Below are 18,197 nucleotides of genomic sequence, written 5' to 3' on the forward strand. Positions count from 1 at the left end.
CACATGTCATCCAACAGATCTTTTATTATTATTATTATGTTAAAAGGGGTGTGTAGAATTTCTCAATCAGTATGTGCCTGCGTGCTGACGGAGGTCCTGTGCCCTTCGCGACTGGCGCACGTCGCTAAGCTAAACGGACACGGTTCCGTCAGTCAGTCGGTCGGCCGCGAGATAGCGATGGCCGGGCGGCTTCCCACCCGGATGTGCGTAAGCCCCCGCCAGGCTGTGTTGCGCAATCTCACCGTTCTGCCAGCTAGATAAGGGGAGGACTGAGCGAGAGGACAGGGGGAGGGGCTAGCGGGACCCTTGCAAACCCCCCAGAGAGCACAGAAGGACTGAAGTGCTGGGCCTAAATGCGGAATCTTCTTAGCGCGTACCCCCGAGGGAACCTCGACGCGGGGGCCATTTTACGGCGAGAGAATCGTGCTGCCAAGCGGACGCTGCCTTTACCATATTCATGCCGCTTCTTCGGGGGGTTGGTCACCTGTCCTATTTCGCCGCACCGGCTCGCATGGCCACTAAAACCGCCGAGGGGGAACCATTAAGGGCAACTGTGCGCATTCTCCCCCTCCACGCCCCCCCCCCCCTCTGAGTGCCCCTTCCAGCCTTTTTCACATGACGAGCCTTTCATTCACTCCATAGCCACGCTAATAAAGCGCAAAAGAATTTTGAAGCCACAAACACGAACAGGTGAACTGGTGAATAGCAACGTTGACGGTGCCTTCATTTACCAGGACCCCAACTGACGAGTTTTTACAGCTGGCCAATTTTTGGTTTTGTCTTTCATTCATTAACAATAATTTACAGTAGCGCAAAAAAGTATTGCCTGGCCTTCCCAAATGTATTTATTTTCTTGACATAGGTTCCCCTTTTTGCAGATGATGTGGTTCTGTTGGCTTCATCAAGCCGTGACCTCCAACTCTCACCGGAGCGGTTCGCAGCCGAGTGTGAAGCGGCTGGGATGTGAATCGGCACCTCCAAATCTGAAACCGTGGTCCTCAGTCGGAAAAGAGTGGCGACCCCTCTCCGGGTCGGGGATGAGATCCTGCCCCGAGCGGACGAGTTCAAGTATCTTGGGGTCTTGTCGGGGGATCGGTGCGGCGTCTGCAGCGATGCGGACTTTGTATCGGTCCGTTGTGGTGAAGAAGGAGCTAAGCCGAAAGGTGACGCTCTCGCTTTACCGGTCGATCTACGAGATCCCGGATACAAGCGACCGAAATGAGTTTCCGCCGCAGGGTCTCCGGGCTCTCCCTTAGAGAGAGGGTGAGAAGCTCGGTCATCCGGGAGGCTCTCAGAGTAGACCCGCTGCTCCTCCGCATCGAGGAGCCAGATGAGGTGGCTGGGGCATCTGATTCGGATGCCTACCGGTCGCCTCCCCGGGGACGACCCAGAGCCTACGTCTCTCGGTTGCCCTGCGAACGCCTCGGGATCCCCCTGGAAGAGCTGGATGAAGTGGCTGGGGAGAGGGAAGTCTGGGCGTCCCTGCTAAAGCTGCTGCCCCCGCGACCCGACCTCGGATAAGCGCTAGAAAATGGATGGATGGATGGATGGAGGTTCCCCTCTTTAATGTTTCAGATCTTACAGGTTTGAAGATCTGAAACATGAAAGTGGGGAAACTATGCAAAAATATAAAAACTTGAGAAAATACTTTTTCACAGCACTGCAGGTGGTGCTTCAAAATGTTATTTTCCAATAAGAACGTTATTTTTTTTGAGAGCATCAAGTTGGTAGGTGGGTGTGGAAATTGTAATTTCTTTCCCCATGATTTTACAGTTCTGTCTGCGACTGGCTTAGTAATAAGTCGTACCGAGGCTAAATTCTGCCAATATTGCCTGTCTCACTCAATCGCTACGTAGAAATAAAAAGTGTGTGCGTGTGTGTACTTAAACAGCTCCTTTCATTCACAGGCCTTGATGAAAGATGTGCACCCGCTAAAGAAACAGCTGCGGCTAACAGTCACCGCGGAACAGATCGATGTCAATGTGTTGGATTCAAGTGCGCCGCAACATGTCAACGTCACTGTGTGTGCGTGTGTGTGCGTGTAGTACTTCAGCATGGTTACACACTCAAAAACAGACGACTCCATTTTGCTTTAAATCACGCTAAAAACCATGTGTAAGACGCTCTGGGGACTCGGAAGTGTGTGTGTGTGTGTGTGTTTCAGCCAATACTCGGAAGTCCGCCTGCTTCTATATTTTTCATTCAAAAATTACCCTGAACCCAAGTCCTCTTTTAATCAGTGTAGAATGACAGTCCCCTGGTAGCCTCGTAAACGTGTGCGCGCGCGCGTGTCTGCGGAATGCCGCCCGCATTAGCAGGAGGGCACTGAGGAGAGTTAACGGATCGGCTGGCAATGCGAGGAGGTGAAAGTGACGAGTCGAAGTCACGAGGAGATTGAGACGCGGCAGGAGGAAGACGAGATGGTGAGGTGTGCTACAACAGATTCATTTCATTTGTGGTAAAGAAGCGGCGGATAATAAAAGAGGATAAAAAAATGGAGGAGGAGGAGGAGGATGGTGGTGATAAGGAGGAGAGCTGGGAGCGTTTTCCTGCATTATCTGATGTGTGTGTGTGTGCGCGTGCGAGGGGTTAAGTTGTGATTTAAAATCAAGGAGTTGGGAAAAAAAAAAAGGCAGCTCTTCCCTTTTTCTTCTGATGTGACGTTTCAAAAATTCAGTCTGGTTTTATGAATACCTAGAAGTAAAAAAAAAAAAATAAGAATTATAATTATTAATATTATTTGGTTTTTGCATTGACTGCTTTAGATTGTGTACCTCATGAAGTGGGTGCAGACTGCAATCAGCTGTATTGTACAATATGTATCGTTGTGATGTAAAGCACATTGGAATTATGGGATGTATCCGGTGGCAACACATTTGCCATTCAGCATGACGGATTAGATAAACCTAACAAAATATACCCATTTTGACGGTACAACAAGTATGAAGTGGGCCAATAGGAGCAGTTTCAACGCTGGTCTCGTGGCGCCTTGAGACCATCGCAGACCTGCAGATTCACCTATTGAGTTGCTGCACATTTTAAGCGCAGTTTGGAACAACTTGTGTTTATGGGATGTATTGTGTGTGTGAGGTTAGTTGCGCAGACTGAAGCACTAAGCAGAGCACTCCAATTTATTAAAAACATTGTCCAACCCCAACCCCCCCCCCAAACCGGCGCTCTCCTCCATCTTCCATTGTTGTCACTTGACTTTCTTTTCATTCATTCATGCAGACCCCGCCTCCCCCAAACACATTTATACATACAAAGCCCCCTCCCGGTATGATATTACATTTTTCACAAAAACAAAACAAAACAACAAAAAAACCTCAGTCACCATCCCCAGCACAAAGGGGGGTTTAAGCCAAGGCCCCCCCAAGTCCCTCTCTGACCTTTATTAGCATAAATCCTGTTCGCTAAATTAAATTGGGGGGTTGAGTAGCCCCTCGTCGCCCCCAAAACTGCGCTGACCGGCAGCCAAGAGGACACAAAGGATCCGATTGGACTAACGACCACGTGTGTCGTCCGACATTATTAGCTAAATGTGGAACTGCCGCACACGCGCACACACACACACACACATCTACACAAAGGAAACTAGGGCTGGGAAATATGGCCGTAAAATAAAATCTGTTTTTTTTCACAAAAATGTAATTTCTGATTTTTTTTCTCTTTGCTTAAAGAGCTATGCCAATAGTTATTATTGCCATTACCCAAAAACAACTTTTAATGATTGCTTTATTTTCTTCCCTTCTCCAATTTGCTCTATTTCTCCGTATAAATGATTTAGGAGCTCCTGCGATTTTTAGTGGGAATAAAAGTTGGTAGTCGCTAGAGAACAAGTTACTCGAGGTTTAGATAAGTCGCTACGCTGGCAACACTGACTTTTGTAAACTAGCTCCTTTCTGCTAACAGCCATGCTGTTAGTGTAAGAAGTGCACATCAGCTGGGATGCAGTTTTAACTACAGAAGCTGCAGAAATGAGTCAAAGAAAAAATACGTTCTGAGCCACAAACTTGAATAAATTGATGAAAATGATGAATCGCCGGAAGATTTTTTTCTGTTTTGACTTGCGGCAAACGTTTGAAATACGAACGCTGGGTGGACAATGAATTCAACTCACGTTTCACAACAAGCGGCAGATTCACAGGCCGGGAAAAATTCCTCTTTGTCTTCTTCTTCTTAAAAAAAAAAAAAAGAGGCTTCCATCCATCCATCCATCCATTTTCTACCGCTTATCCGAGGTCGGGTCGCGGAGGCAGTAGCTTTAGCAGGGACGCCCAGACTTTCCTCTCCCCAGCCACTTCATCCAGCTCTTCCGGGGGGATCCCGAGGCGTTCCCAGGCCAGCCGAAGGATTTAGTCTCTCCAGCGTGTCCCGGGTCGTCCCCGGGATCTCCTCACGGTGGGACGTGCCCGGAACACCTCACCGGGGAAGCGTCCGGGGGGCATCCGAATCAGATGCCCCAGCCACCTCATCTGGCTCCTCTCGATGCGGAGGAGCTGCGGCTCTACTCTGAGCTCCTCCCGGATGACCGAGCTTCTCACCCGTTCTCTAAGGGAGAGAGAGAGAGACCGGACACCCTGCGGAGGAAACTCATTTCGGCCGCTTGTATCCGACCCACAGCTCGTGACCACAGGTGAGGGGAGGAACGGAGATCGAGCAGTAAATGGAGAGCTTCGCCTTTTGGCTTAGCTCCTTCTTGACCACAACGGACCGATAGAAATTCCGCTTCAAAGAAAGAGGCTTCAAGCTGTTTCATGTCAAACTAAACATAAGTCGTGTATTTAAAACAACCACACAACTTTGTCCCTGCTAGCTTAATGCTAACACACAATGCAAAAAACAGACGAGCTAACGAATAGCATCCGCACTATCACCCTTGAAGTAACAGATATTTGAACACAAACGGTGGAGCAACACATGTAGGCAGACAATGTAACAATATCTGCAAAAAAAAGATTTATATTACTGCAGTTTACCGAGTCACTTACCGTGGCTGTGGAACTCTATTTTTGTTTGTGTGTCTCTATTATACTGCCCCTCGGTGGCCAGGTTGCGCACACCAGACTCGGTCGGAATGAAATAATCATGATGCACACAGTTTAATTCTTTACATTCCATTTAATTATGTTATTACTGTATTAATATTTTTTTAAATATTATTATTATATAAATATTATAGAGTGCTTTTTCTTTCCATTTCCATTCATTTGAATGCATGCTCACAGAACCAAATAAAATTGTATCTCAAGGCACCACAGTAGTACATAAGCACAGCGTGTACACAAACATGCAAACACGCACACTCAGTTTTTTTTTATTTTTGTATTTATTGTAAACAGAGAACTTCAGCGTCGGCATCCCGCAGCGTCAACTCGCGGATACGCAGAGTCCCAGCGGGGGATCGAACGCCAGCTTCATTACGGCAGCCCCCCGTGAGGCGGTCCGGCGGGCGAGCTACCACGCGAGCTAACAACAACAACACCTGCGCACACCTGTGGACGACGAGACCAACAATCACACAGCGACACCGAGCGGATTTTCCTTTGTGTGCAAAGAAAGTGTGAGAGAGGTGCCGCGGATAAGGGCGGGTCGGCGGAGAAGACTTCAGGATGACAAAGCGGCGGTGATCAGGGATTAGCGGCGTAAGACGCTTATCGTTTAACCGGCTCCGACTGCAGAATTTTAAGAGTTGAGAAAATAATATTTCGGGAAAGAGGGCGCGTGGGTGGAGAAAGCAATTGACGTGCGCCCCTCCGAAATGTTCTCCCAGAAGTCATTAAGGGCATGGCTAGCAAGTACAGGCTAGCAGCTCATTATCCTGTTGCAAGACCTGAGACCTGCGAATGAGACCAAGCTTTCTGACACGAGGGAGCACATTTCTCCCCAGAACGCCTTGATAGTTTTGAGACTTCAGATTAGATCGGAGACACTCCGTTGCAGATGTACGGTAACCGACGCAACGACATGAACACACAACGGAAATGCAAACGTCACGACACGACGACAATAATCCATCACACGGCGACATTTACGCACACCGGAAATGAGCTTCCGCTTCTTCCGACTGTCTAATTTGTCCGTGTTAGCGAGGACTCGAATTGCCAACCGCCAAGTGACTAGATTCCAAATTAAGTTGGGACGTTGTGTTAAACATAAATAAAAACGGAAAACTATGATTTTCAAATCATGCTCAACCTATATTTAATTGAATACATTACAAAGACAAGATATTTCATGTTCAAACTGATCCACTTTATTGTTTTTAGCAAATAATCATGAACTTCGAATTGGATGGCTGCACCACGTTCCAAAAAAGCTGGTACAGTACAGGTGGAAACAAAAGAGTGAGAAAGTTGAGGAATGCTCATCAAACAGGTGAACAGGCTCATTGGGCACAGGTGGGTGCCATGATTGGCTAGAAAAGGAGCTTCCCTGCATTGTGGACGTCGTGTCCTCCGGGCCAAAGAGGAAAAGAACCATCCGGACAGTTATGGACGCAAAGTTCAAAAGCCAGCATCTGTGTTGGTATGGGGCTGGGTTAGTGCTAATGGCATGGGTAACTTACACATCTGTGAAGGCACCATTAATGCTGAACCTGTATGTACCATACAGGTTTTGGAGAAACGTATGCTGCCATCCAAGCAAAGTCTTTTTCATGGACGCCCCTGCTTATTTCAGCAAGACGATGCCAAAACCGAAACGGCAACAAATACATATTGGCGAACATTACGTCCAAACAAGCGGGAAAAGACACCAGGCTACTTCCTGTTCAGTCGCTTCACAACCTGCGCTAAATACAAGATAGGCAAGGTCGTCCCGCGCTGCCGTCAAGCCTGCGCCACGCAAACAAAGCGCAGTGTTCAAGCGCTTGAAAACTTGGGACTTGAAGCTAACGTGACCTTTGGCACTAGTTATCTGCGGGTTGCTATGTGGCCACGTGTGAGGCGGTTGCGATCTTGTGGCCGTTTGTCGTCTGAATGGGAATTGACATTTGTGCTTTCGATAAAGCTTCTGTGTCGGCCATGCGAGCACACAAACACACACTACAAGTGCGTTCGATTTGGGAGTCGCATCGACGTTGAATCAAAGAAAGGTGGCCCCGTGTGGCGGGGAGGGGTCATTATCTGGCGGAGGTATAGCGCAACAGGGAGGAAAGTAAATAAGCGCAAGGTTACATACACTTCTTCCACAAAAGGCAGCAACAAATGGCAGCAAACGCACACTAGCACATAATTGTCATTACACACACGAACACACACGAGGGCTGTCAAATATAGCCTGAGTGCAGCCAATTTAGCCGCTAATGCTTTCTGCGCCCATCAGGACAAAGATGGCCTCTGTGTGTGTGTGCGCGCGCGTGTGTGTGTGTGTGTGTGTTTACCTTGACTTCACTGCTCGCGTGTTTGTGTCTCTAATGGGAGAGCAAAGCGTCCACGGTAACAACGGAGGTGAGGCCGAGTTCAAACGCGAGCGGCAGGTAGCAGCCATATTGTCACTCCAATTCCTCTTTTATGTTATTTGCAAGTACCGTATATATACATTTACATTTGATGACTTCAAACTTTAGGCATTCATATTAACGGCGATCCTTATTGACACAGCCAATGGCGGTGGCCCACTCAAATACACAAACAAAATGTCATTAGCATCTTCATTCTAAGTACGGAAGCCGCTAAATAAAAGAAAAACTAAAAATGTCCCGATGAAAAAAATAACTTAATCAATGGACTGCCCAGCCCGACTTGCACTAAGATGACATTTCTTCATAACAAGTGATTACACTTTTGACATTTCAGTCAGTCTTATTTTCACATTTGCACACCTAATAATATTGTGAAAAATGAGAACGTTCGACACATTTGTGGCGCGGTCACCGTTTTGAAAATTTGCCGTTCAAGTTTTCTTTTTCCATGGATGATGTCGAATGTGACAAGAAATACTTGACATGGCAAAAACAAATAAGGTAAAACATCCAAACCTGTGTGTGTGTGTCTAATGTGCACATGTGAGTGTGTGTGTGTGTGTGTGTGTGTGTAGCCCGGCATGGGTGCGCGAGCCAGCTTAACGCAATAAAGCATGTTGTATTGACATCTGTGTTGTGTCTATTGATTCCCCATTACGAAGCTAACAAACCCGCCCGGACGCTTTGTCATTGGCAATCACGTTAGCGCCGCAGCTCGCCAACAACGCTGCCCCCCGATCCATACGCACGGTTTCTCTCTCTCTCACACACACATACACACATATATACACACACATTCCTTTACATCCACAGCGCACCCACAGTGGCGGCAGGAGGTGAGTCAACGGTGCTGATCAATAGTCGTGGAAGGTTAAAACCAATCGCACAATGGGCCGCTGTGAGCTGCTGGCGCTTCCACATAAATTGCACACGTGACCTTAACGTGCGATTATTGAATCGTCACCCTGCGTGCATCAACCGCATTGACACACACAGAAGCACACACACACATATATACATACATAGCGCGACTTCAGTGTAAATGGAGGTTTTTGTGACGTTACTGTGTTGGACAAACTATTCATGCAATGGTTTTGACGTGAAATGTTCATTAATCCATTCCAGTCCCAATCAAATAGCACTCTGGTGTATAAAAACAAAATTAGAAATAAACTGGTTTCACAAAGTGTAATTACTCTACGTACTGCAGTATTTGTGTCTTTAAGGGGCGTGGCCTAGCGCGTGACAACTGGAATCGAGTTGGCCTCTTAGTCTGCGTGTGAGGGTCTGGGCGTGAGTTGCGGCATACAGCAGCTCATTGCGAGTGTTCTCATTTGGGATTTGCGTGTTTGGAGTGCGGCTCTCCTTTGCGTCCCGGTGGACGGTCCTGCCGTTTCCTTCGGACCGCTCCCCAGGACGCAATGGCAGACTGCCGAATGAGAACACACAAAAAAATCAGCCACAACAAATGGCGGCAGGAGAAATAACCTCATCGAAGACTGGAAGGTCATCACTTCAGAAAGCAATAAATACAAACGATGGATAAAGGAGGCAATCGCGGTGCGGGCGCGTGGACGAGCGAGGAAAACAAAAGAACTAAAGAAATGTAAAAAATGTATAGTCAGCTATAAATTTGACTTTAAAGTTCTGCTACTGGTCTATAAACCACTAAATGGTTGAAGTTGTGTATACATGAAAGAAATGCTAATGGCACATCAACCCAGTCGAGCTCTGAGATTCACAAATGGAAAACGGGAGTCAACGGGAGTCAAGTCAATGTTTTCAAGTCCAGGTTCAAAATGATTCTTTTTTTTTTCCTCATGCTTATGATTGAGAATTTTCCATTTTGAAATGATCTTTCTTGCACTGCACATTTGTTTTTAAATGGTTTGAAGCTTTTTTAAAAAAACATATTTGTAATCATGTCAAACATCTCGCTACCTTGTTTATGAAATGCGTTCTATCAATACATTTGCTTTGCCTTAAAAGAAGAAGACAAGATGAAGGTTTGAGACTCATATGTTGATGCATTTGTCTAACTAGGAAAAGCGGGTCGTGGCAGACAGATCCAGGAAGACACTGACCGCAGCCAATTAGTCCGAACCTTTGCTCGGCCAGTTCGGCGCAGACGGCGCCACCCCCCTCCGGGCACAGCGAGGTACACAAAAAAAAAATCCAGAGCGTGAGACGGAGGTTGTTATCTGACAGGACGGAGTGAGTATTGTGTGTGCGTGCGCGCGCGTGTTCGGAACTTTCACTAAAACGGCAACGCGGTCGGTGTGTCTCGCCGCTTCCTGTGGGAGAGCCGGCGGCGGCCGGGCTGGACCCCAATTGAGAGCGTTTGGGTCACGAGGATGAATTTCAAAGCTAATTTGCAAAATTTGCCACAAAACCCGCTGCAGAAAAAAAAGTGTCATCAGGAAACAACCTTTTGGGGCGCCACATATACCACTGTACTGTCTTTAATTGAACCACAAACAACATGGCGTAATCGTCAAGGACTAGGCGAATTGCCGTGGCTGCTGGAGCTATCTCAAAATAACACGAAGAGAGGAAACGGGGGCGAAATAAAGGAAAGGTGTGTGGACATCCATTTATTGACCGCACACGCTTGGCTTTTTAGCCCCAGGTCCACAAATACGCCGGCGCTTTCAAATTTCCACGGTGGGCCGCTCATGGAAACTAGCGGCAGAACCCCACACACTGCGCGACACACGTTTGAAGACAATTGCTTCAAATGTGCAAAAAGTGAGACGTATTGAATTGTGGGAATACAGCGTGAAACAGTCCTTGACTTTTTTGAGCGTGGCTAAAATGGCGGCCGGTGTCACATTTGGCGTCTGGCTCACGAGCTAGCAGGTGGCTAGCGCCTCTGGCCTCCCGCAAGAGCGGCTCAAACACGCAGGCATGAACGGGCATACGAAAGATGCTAAACCTCGTAGCATCCATTTTTCCGCAGGGTGTGGTTTCACGCCCGCAGCGTTTGAGAGTGGAGACGATAGCTTGATCTTGCACAATTTTGAAGCTTCGTTTTATATACTTTATATACTTTAGTTTTTTTTTTTTTTTAAATCTAGCGCTTATTTTTACTTTATAAGGACTTAAATATAAATGAAATTGAGATTTTACAGGGAGGATTTTTTTTTGCAACATTTTTTCACCTTCGCTTATAGAAAATACATTTTTGGGTTTTGCTTTTGTTTTTTTCCCCCCCCCCTTTCTGGAATTGTCTTTATTTCTCCTGAGACTAAACTGAAACAGTTTTTTTCAAACCGGGTAGATGAAACAATTCATCGGCCTTGACATGGACAAGGCGGACTTTTAACAGTTATCCATTTACGGCCGCACTGTCGTATTTGTGTGTTGGGTGTGCGCCTTAAAAGGGGCGTGGCCTAAAGAGTGACTTCAGAAGCACTTTGCGAGTCTTCTCAATCTGTATGCCTTTGACTGTGTGTCTCATTCAATAAAGGTCTGAAAGTGCGTCGGCAACCGTGGCTCTCGTCTCGTCTGTGGCATCACCCGGCCTTAATTTCGCCCCCAAAATTGGGTAGGGCCACATCTTCCCAAACTCACGATTGATGTAAAAAATATGACTCAGCAGTTGAATAGGCCGAAATGAATCCCTACACTGCGTTACCTTCGCAGCTGACATGTCCCTTCTGCACCGAAGCATTACACTGAGCTGTTCTTAGAAAAGCGGGCTTACTCAAATGTGCAGTTTCTAACCTAACAGTTTTCACTCATTACCATCGAAAAAAAACATCCACTCTTCAGAATCTTGAGGCGACATAATGTCACACGGCTCCCGCTGAGTGAGGCGGAGTTTTAAAACTCTTCTCAGACAGTTCAAGAGAGTTCATAGATTTGTTCTCAAGCAATTTTCTACACTTAAATTTGTTAATAATGCATCAAAATCCCAAACGACTTGGGGACAGGTCAAAAGTATCAATTTGTGAAAAAATATGAAATTGACCATATTTAGGCATTCGTGGTTTCTGCCCAACAGCAACAAAATGAAGGCAAATAAACAGCAGGTCTTGTTTTTTACGGCTCCGATGCAGCCATTTTGTAGGATCTCGGTGCGAAAACACACAAATTTGCTTCGCTGGGTTCTGTGTAAAAGAAAATGTGACGTTCAAATGCAATAATAAACATTTTACAAAATGAAAAGTCTCTGAAAGTGTCAATCAAAAGCGAAAGCGCAGAATGTCCGTCTAGTGGACGTCCTCGGACGGGGTGCAGGTGTACCTAATAAAGTGCATTAAGTCCTCCCCGCTCACTGTTGGCTCATTCATTATTCATCTTTTCTTTGACTTTCATTTCTTAAAGCACCGACAGACAAAGTGACCCCTCCCCAAACAGTGATTACACGTCACCCGTCAAACGTCCACGAGCGGCTCTCATTAAACCCGCCGCCATTTTTTTCCACTGCTGCTGACACCTACTTAAGATGATAGGCTGAATTTACCCATCCCCGCCGACACACACATCAAATCCACCAGTGCCCCCCCCCATGCCACACACACCATCCCACCCCCATGGCGGCCATTAGATATTTCCGCCTGGATGGCCTGAGCCAGTATGGTGGGGATGGGGAGAGCGCTAGTGGGGGTGGGGGGCACTTTCACCTCCTGTCTCACTTAAACACACACACACACACACACATTGGGAACAAGAGAGTAATTTTAAAGGGACACAGGTAGCAAGAGACAAACACACTGAAAACTGACTTTTTTTTTTTTTTTTTGCATGGTAACCAAAATTTGACCATGTGAAGTCCGATTTTGTACAACAAAAGTACACTGTAATTAGTACAAAACTGTTTTTCTCCAGGGTCATGCCAAATGAAGTAAAGTTGACTTAAAAATACGCCCCGGTATTAACATACATTGGAAATAATAATCATTGTGGATGGACTTGGATCTACAAAGACTTTAGTAGGATTTTATACCAAAAAAAAATTAACTGACTGCAATTAGCGGAAAACGGACATTTTTTTGAGGGTGATGAAACTCACCTGCAAAAAGAATTTAAAACGATAACAAACACACACTGGAAATAAAAATCATAGTAGATGTAGTCGGGTCTACCAAGAATTTAGTAGGATTCTTTATAGGGGGGGGAAAAAAAAAAAAAAACCCAAAATTCACTTGTTTTTCCAATTGATTAAACGCAGATTAAAAATTGTTTGATGGAGTCAGATCAACAAAGATTTGAGTAGGATTTTGTACAAAAAAAAGCACTCTACTTAGTGAAAGAGGGACATTTTTGGGGATTGAGCCCAAAAATGGTTTTATTTTATTTCAATGAATGAATGTCGATTCAAAGATGCACCCCAGAAACTAGTCCACACACTGAAATGATGTGGAAATGTAGCGTCAAATATTTGTTTTTGCAAACAACTCCGCTAATCGCATCGCTTTCACTGCTCGTAATTGCCGAATGCAACACCCTGCCCACGCACGCGCACACACACACACTTGCGTGTGCACAGACTGGAAACAACAGAGTGGAGTTTTAAGGGGACGCATCGTAAAACGTTGCACGTTCAATCATAAACACACAGCGAACCACAATGGGATATCATCTCTTATTTAAGCCTTTAACACTTACTTATTCTGCTTACATCGTGACAAGAATATCGTTTTCTGCCAGCCACTTGTGTGCAAACTTTCTCCTGAGCGACCCCCACCCCACAGGCTTCTTCCCCAGACCAGGATCAATATCCACTAATCGATAGATGACCGTGACCCTAGCACGGAATGATGCAGAAATGACCTCATTGACAAATATGCTAATGAATGCATACTTCAGCAGGACAATCATCAACTGGCGTGATTCTTATTCTTTGATAAATGATCAATCGCCTGTGCAGTTCAGCTTCAACTCTACGCCGAGTGAAAACTTTGGATTTATAATTGATGTGGATTTCACTACAGGTCAAAAAAAATGTGTTTGTAGTATTATTAGATTGTATGAATGTAATGTTCTCTAGACTTATCTTTGTGAATAAATCCAAATGAAATATACGAGTATTGGCCAAGGAGTGAGTCGATTATTATTATTATTTTTTTTTGTGTTCGTGAAAGTTACAAGTGATTATTGGGTAAGATGACAGGAGATTTCCTTTCCCTCGCGGGATCCATATTGTCGGCGATCGTGGCCGGCGTTTGCATTGTGAAGTTTTCAAAAGCCGAGTGCGAGGTCTTACCGGGGCTGGCCCGCGGAGCCGGCGACGACTTGAGTCTCCAGGCGCTGAAGTCGGACACAGTTCTCTGAAAGACGAAGGGCACCGGCAGGGGGACAAACATGGTCCTCCGTCGACCTGGGACCGCTCGCGTGCGCCTTCTTTTTTAGCGTCCTCTCCTCTCGTCTTTGGCTCTCCGGCGGATCTTCTGCTCAGAGCGGAAAAGGAGAATTTGGGGTTTTTTTTCTTTTGAATGCGATCTCCTCTGGTCTTCAGTTGGGCCTCTTTTTGGTTCTCTTTTCAGCTTTTCTCTTTGGCTGTGTGAATTAAAGCGGCAGGTGAGCCGCTAAGCTCCCGCTCTCGCGCGTGAAGACGACATCGCGGCCGGTCGACGTACGGCGCTCGGCTCCCGCGGCGCCCCCGCCCCACCGATCGGAGGCAAAGTGTCCCTTTCTCTGCTTGAATCGATCGCATGGAAAACAAAAGTGGAGAAAGAGCCCCTTCCGCCTCTGAACGGCGACGGCCGCTCAATCGGCGCGTAAATAATCCATACGGATGCGGCTCTCCGTTCTGCGGTGCTCGGCGGGACTCCCCCCAACGACGGCGGCCGCGCAGCCTCAACACGCTCTGCAGCTCGCCGGGCGCCGCGGCTGGGATACAAGAGACAAGAGACAGCCGCCCCCGTTTTTACACGCCCCCCCCCAAGCCCCCTTCCCCCTTTCCCTCTCTCTCCACTCATGCCCTACGGCCCCCCCGACACGCACATGCACGCACATACACACATTAAACAGCGATTTTTAAAGGGCCAAACGTATGGAAGTGCCAACTGAGTTTGAATATGAATTTCAAATGTTAATTATTTTTTTTTTTTTTGGGGGGGGGGGGCATAAAAAAAATTGTAAAAAAAATAAAATAATTCAACATCTCCAAAATGTCAGTGGACAAAAATTCAACATCTTAAATTCTAACTCAGATTGGACAAATATGCTTCCAAAAAGTTCTGCTTGTAAAATTGTAATTCAAAATCACAAATCTACATTCAAACTCATAAAATCTAATTCAAAATTGATTGGCACATATATACATATATATAAATATACACACACACACACACACATATTTGTACAATCTGAGTCTGAATTGACATTTGACATTTGTTTTCCCCGCTGACTTGTATTTTTTTATGGTTAAAAAAGTCTGTTGGAAATTCAAATTCAAACTCATTTATTTACATTTTTAAATGGGAAAAGAAAATTGTAAACGAACAATTCAAATTCAATCGCAGCAAATTCAGTTGGCACCAATATACTTCCAAACAAACACGTGTGTCTTGTGTTTATTGGTCAGCAGCTTTCATATCGTATTGTGTTGTCACGCACACGCACATACAGGCCAATTGATCCTCCGATTGTATCAATAATAAGCCATATCATCGCATCAGCCCGGAGGGCATCGATCGCCTCCACTCACACCACAGACGCACACGCAAACACACACACACACACACTCACGTTTGATGTGTATTTCAGCAGGTGCAGCTCTCGCTCATGTTTACATATTTTCATCGAAACGTTTACAGCAGCGCCTTGCACCTTCTATAGGCGTTACAGATTTGTCACGTGACTTCAATCTAAAACTCCACGAGTATGTTTGTTTAGTTTTCGTCGATGAATTTGATTGGCTTCTAATGGATCAATGGCTCAACGTCCTGCGCCTCCGTGTTTTCCTCATCGTAAAGCTGGGCCGAACGCGGGCCAAACACAAACACAAACACAACACAAACTTTATGGCAATGTCGCTGAAGATACGACGCGCGCTACATCAAAATGGCGAAGTAATAAGTATTTTATTCTTTGACTCGTTTTGAATCAAATGCAAAGATTCTGATTCGGCATTCATTTTCTTTCACAGGGATTCGCGAGTCAATCACCACTGATTCGTTCGTAGTTCTAATGAGCCTACAATTATCAAAAGGCACTTATTTGTGTGTATTCTACCTAATTATGATATTAATGTATGTTTTTATAAAGTTTAATGCTGTCAAGTGCTCTTTTTAAGAAAATGCATAACTGAAAAATGATTTTCCTTGGTGTTTTTGGGACGAATGAACGACATTTTCCTTCATTTGAATGGGAAAGAGTATTTGACATGCGAGTGTGCTCGCGGAATGAATTCAGCTCGTAAGTCAAGGTGCCAGGTAGGATTTGTAGGAGATGCTAGTAGCGCCAATAGCGAGCAGAAACGTCCGCTGTGTGGTGCGAGTAAACGCCAGAGATCATCATCGGCGCAGATAAGGATTCTTCCAAATACACTAATCAATACTGTAAATATGGCAGTCAATAATCAAGCGCGCCGCTCTCCTCCTCACGCACTGCTGAAGGGACGACGTGTTAATCAAATATTGATCCAGCAGGACCCCCACCCCGCCAACGGGATCTTAACACTGTGACGGATACGCGCTACAGCTAGCTAAAGCGCTGCTCTCAGCGGACGCTTCCGCTGTCTGTAGCGAAACGGACGCTCGTCTGGGTGACGCAGAGAAGGCGGATGAGGGTAAAAAAAAAAACGTTTTCTGCTCAATGCTTAGGGCATTCGGAAATGAAAAAGCTTGTTCTATTACTTTGAGAAATAATAAATAAATGGAATGGAATTCATTGTCATGACAATAATAAGTCATACAATTAAACATTTCATTATTAAAATCAACTATTTACCATACACATTGTAACTATTTTTTGTTTATTTTACTAGTATTTTATTTAAAAACAAATGTAAATGTGTATTTTTCTTATTTTATTTTATTGGCTATTACATAATAATTAGATTAATTATAGATGAAATAAAAATAAGTAACTATGTTATTCATAAAATAAACTGAAATAAACATTTCTATATTTTTTATTTTTATTTTTCATTTAAAAAAAATGAGTATTAATATAAATTTAAAAAATTAAATGCATATCTTTATTGTATTGGATGTTGTTATGAATTATAAATACAATAACATTTTTTATGAATTATTAAATCAATAAATAAATACAATTAATGTATTACTTTATTATATATGAATTTAGATACAGTATTTTATTTTTGACTAATATTGTATTTCAAAAACGTTAAACTTTGTAATTTTCTTATCGTATTGTACATTACTAAGTAATTGGCAACTAATTATGACATTTACAAACAGCAATTAAAAATGAGACTGAATCTCTATTTTATAATTAAAAAAACATTTCTAAAAATATATGATCGATAATACAACAAAAATAGTTCAAATGTGTTTATAATACTTTATTATGTACTACTATCATTTAAAAAAATGTGAATTGTAATGATTTTAAATTTAAAATTACTTATCTTGAATAATTGGTGGATTAGTTGTAATTAAATTAATAGAAATCCAGTAAAATGAGAATCATGAATTGTAGTATTTATTTATTTGTATATATATTCTTATTTATTTATATATTTATTAATTGTATTTATTTTATTATGGCAAGAACTATTTTCCCACTATTTTATGTTCATTTGACAAATATTTGGATCGTCTTATTTAAAACAAACCACATAACCAGTTACTTAATGTCGTAAATGAATTTGAAAAATGAAATGCAAATGTAGGAATACATTTCAGTTCAGCAATTTTAGGAAAGAGGCGCTAAATCAAAGCGACAAATATGGCAAGACTTTGATCATGTCAATGCTCGGTGGGCAGGATTAAAGTATATCGTACGCCCGTACAATGAAAATCGGCGAAAAATGCCGATTATTGATCTTGCCAAGGCAGATTTGTTGACCGTTGAGGTGTACCTAATATTACATCCTCCACCGAGTTGGCGTCCTTCAGGATGGCATCACAAAGGAGTCCCAACAAGCTAATATCTCAGCCCCTCCTCCTCCATCCGCCCATTGACAGATGACGGCCGCGCATCCAATGAGCGGGTGAGGGCGGACGCAGCGACCGTCGGCCGTCCGGAGCCCCCCTCCGCACATGAAAGACTTTGAGCGCGGAGGAGCCCCCACATCCCAACTCCTTCCAGACAAAAGCAATTATTTCTTGAAAAATATAGTGTGTGTTGTGCGTCCATCGCAGCTGGGGAGGGTGTGCGTGTGTGTGTGTGTGTGTGTGTGTGGGGGGGGGGGGGGGGGGGGGGGTTGAAGGAGAGGTGAGCAATATGGCGCACGCCGGGCCTCATCAATAGCAATATGTTGTTTTTTTCTTTTCCTACCGCCTGTAATATCCTTTTTTTTTTTTTTTTTTTAAAAAACGACCTACTGCTGCTGGACATAACGTTCATATGATCACACACACGTTACATACACCCTCTCACATTTCTGAACCCTAATTGCTGTGTAACATTGACATATTTTGCCATGTGAAATACTACAGATTTAGAATTGAGCATTTTTTATTACACACTGTATATAAAGTGTGTGTGTGTGTGTGTATGTGCGTGTGTCAGAGAGTTGACTCTTAAATGGCCGTGTCGTGTTGACAAACGAGGTGGTTGAATTAAATTCGGCGTCATCAATAATGTGTGG

At 44.4% G+C, this 18,197-nt stretch overlaps 1 protein-coding gene across 5 annotated transcripts in view; it reads right to left on the bottom strand.

The window, feature by feature from the left end:
- LOC133471197 (POU domain, class 2, transcription factor 2-like) overlaps nt 1–18,197 on the bottom strand; it is a 59,832-nt gene that overhangs the window by 31,086 nt on the left and 10,549 nt on the right. For 3 of the 5 annotated variants that reach the window (XM_061760504.1, XM_061760500.1, XM_061760501.1), the window contains one exon: nt 13,677–13,860. The exons of 1 other annotated variant lie outside the window; for it this stretch is intronic. In XM_061760504.1, coding sequence (XP_061616488.1) covers nt 13,677–13,860 — 184 coding nt within the window. Of the gene's footprint in view, nt 1–13,676; nt 14,307–18,197 lie in introns of those variants that run through there. One more of the 5 variants, XM_061760502.1, reaches the window with a different exon arrangement.

This window comes from Phyllopteryx taeniolatus, chromosome 21, assembly GCF_024500385.1.
Source record: "Phyllopteryx taeniolatus isolate TA_2022b chromosome 21, UOR_Ptae_1.2, whole genome shotgun sequence".
Lineage (NCBI taxonomy): Eukaryota > Metazoa > Chordata > Actinopteri > Syngnathiformes > Syngnathidae > Phyllopteryx > Phyllopteryx taeniolatus.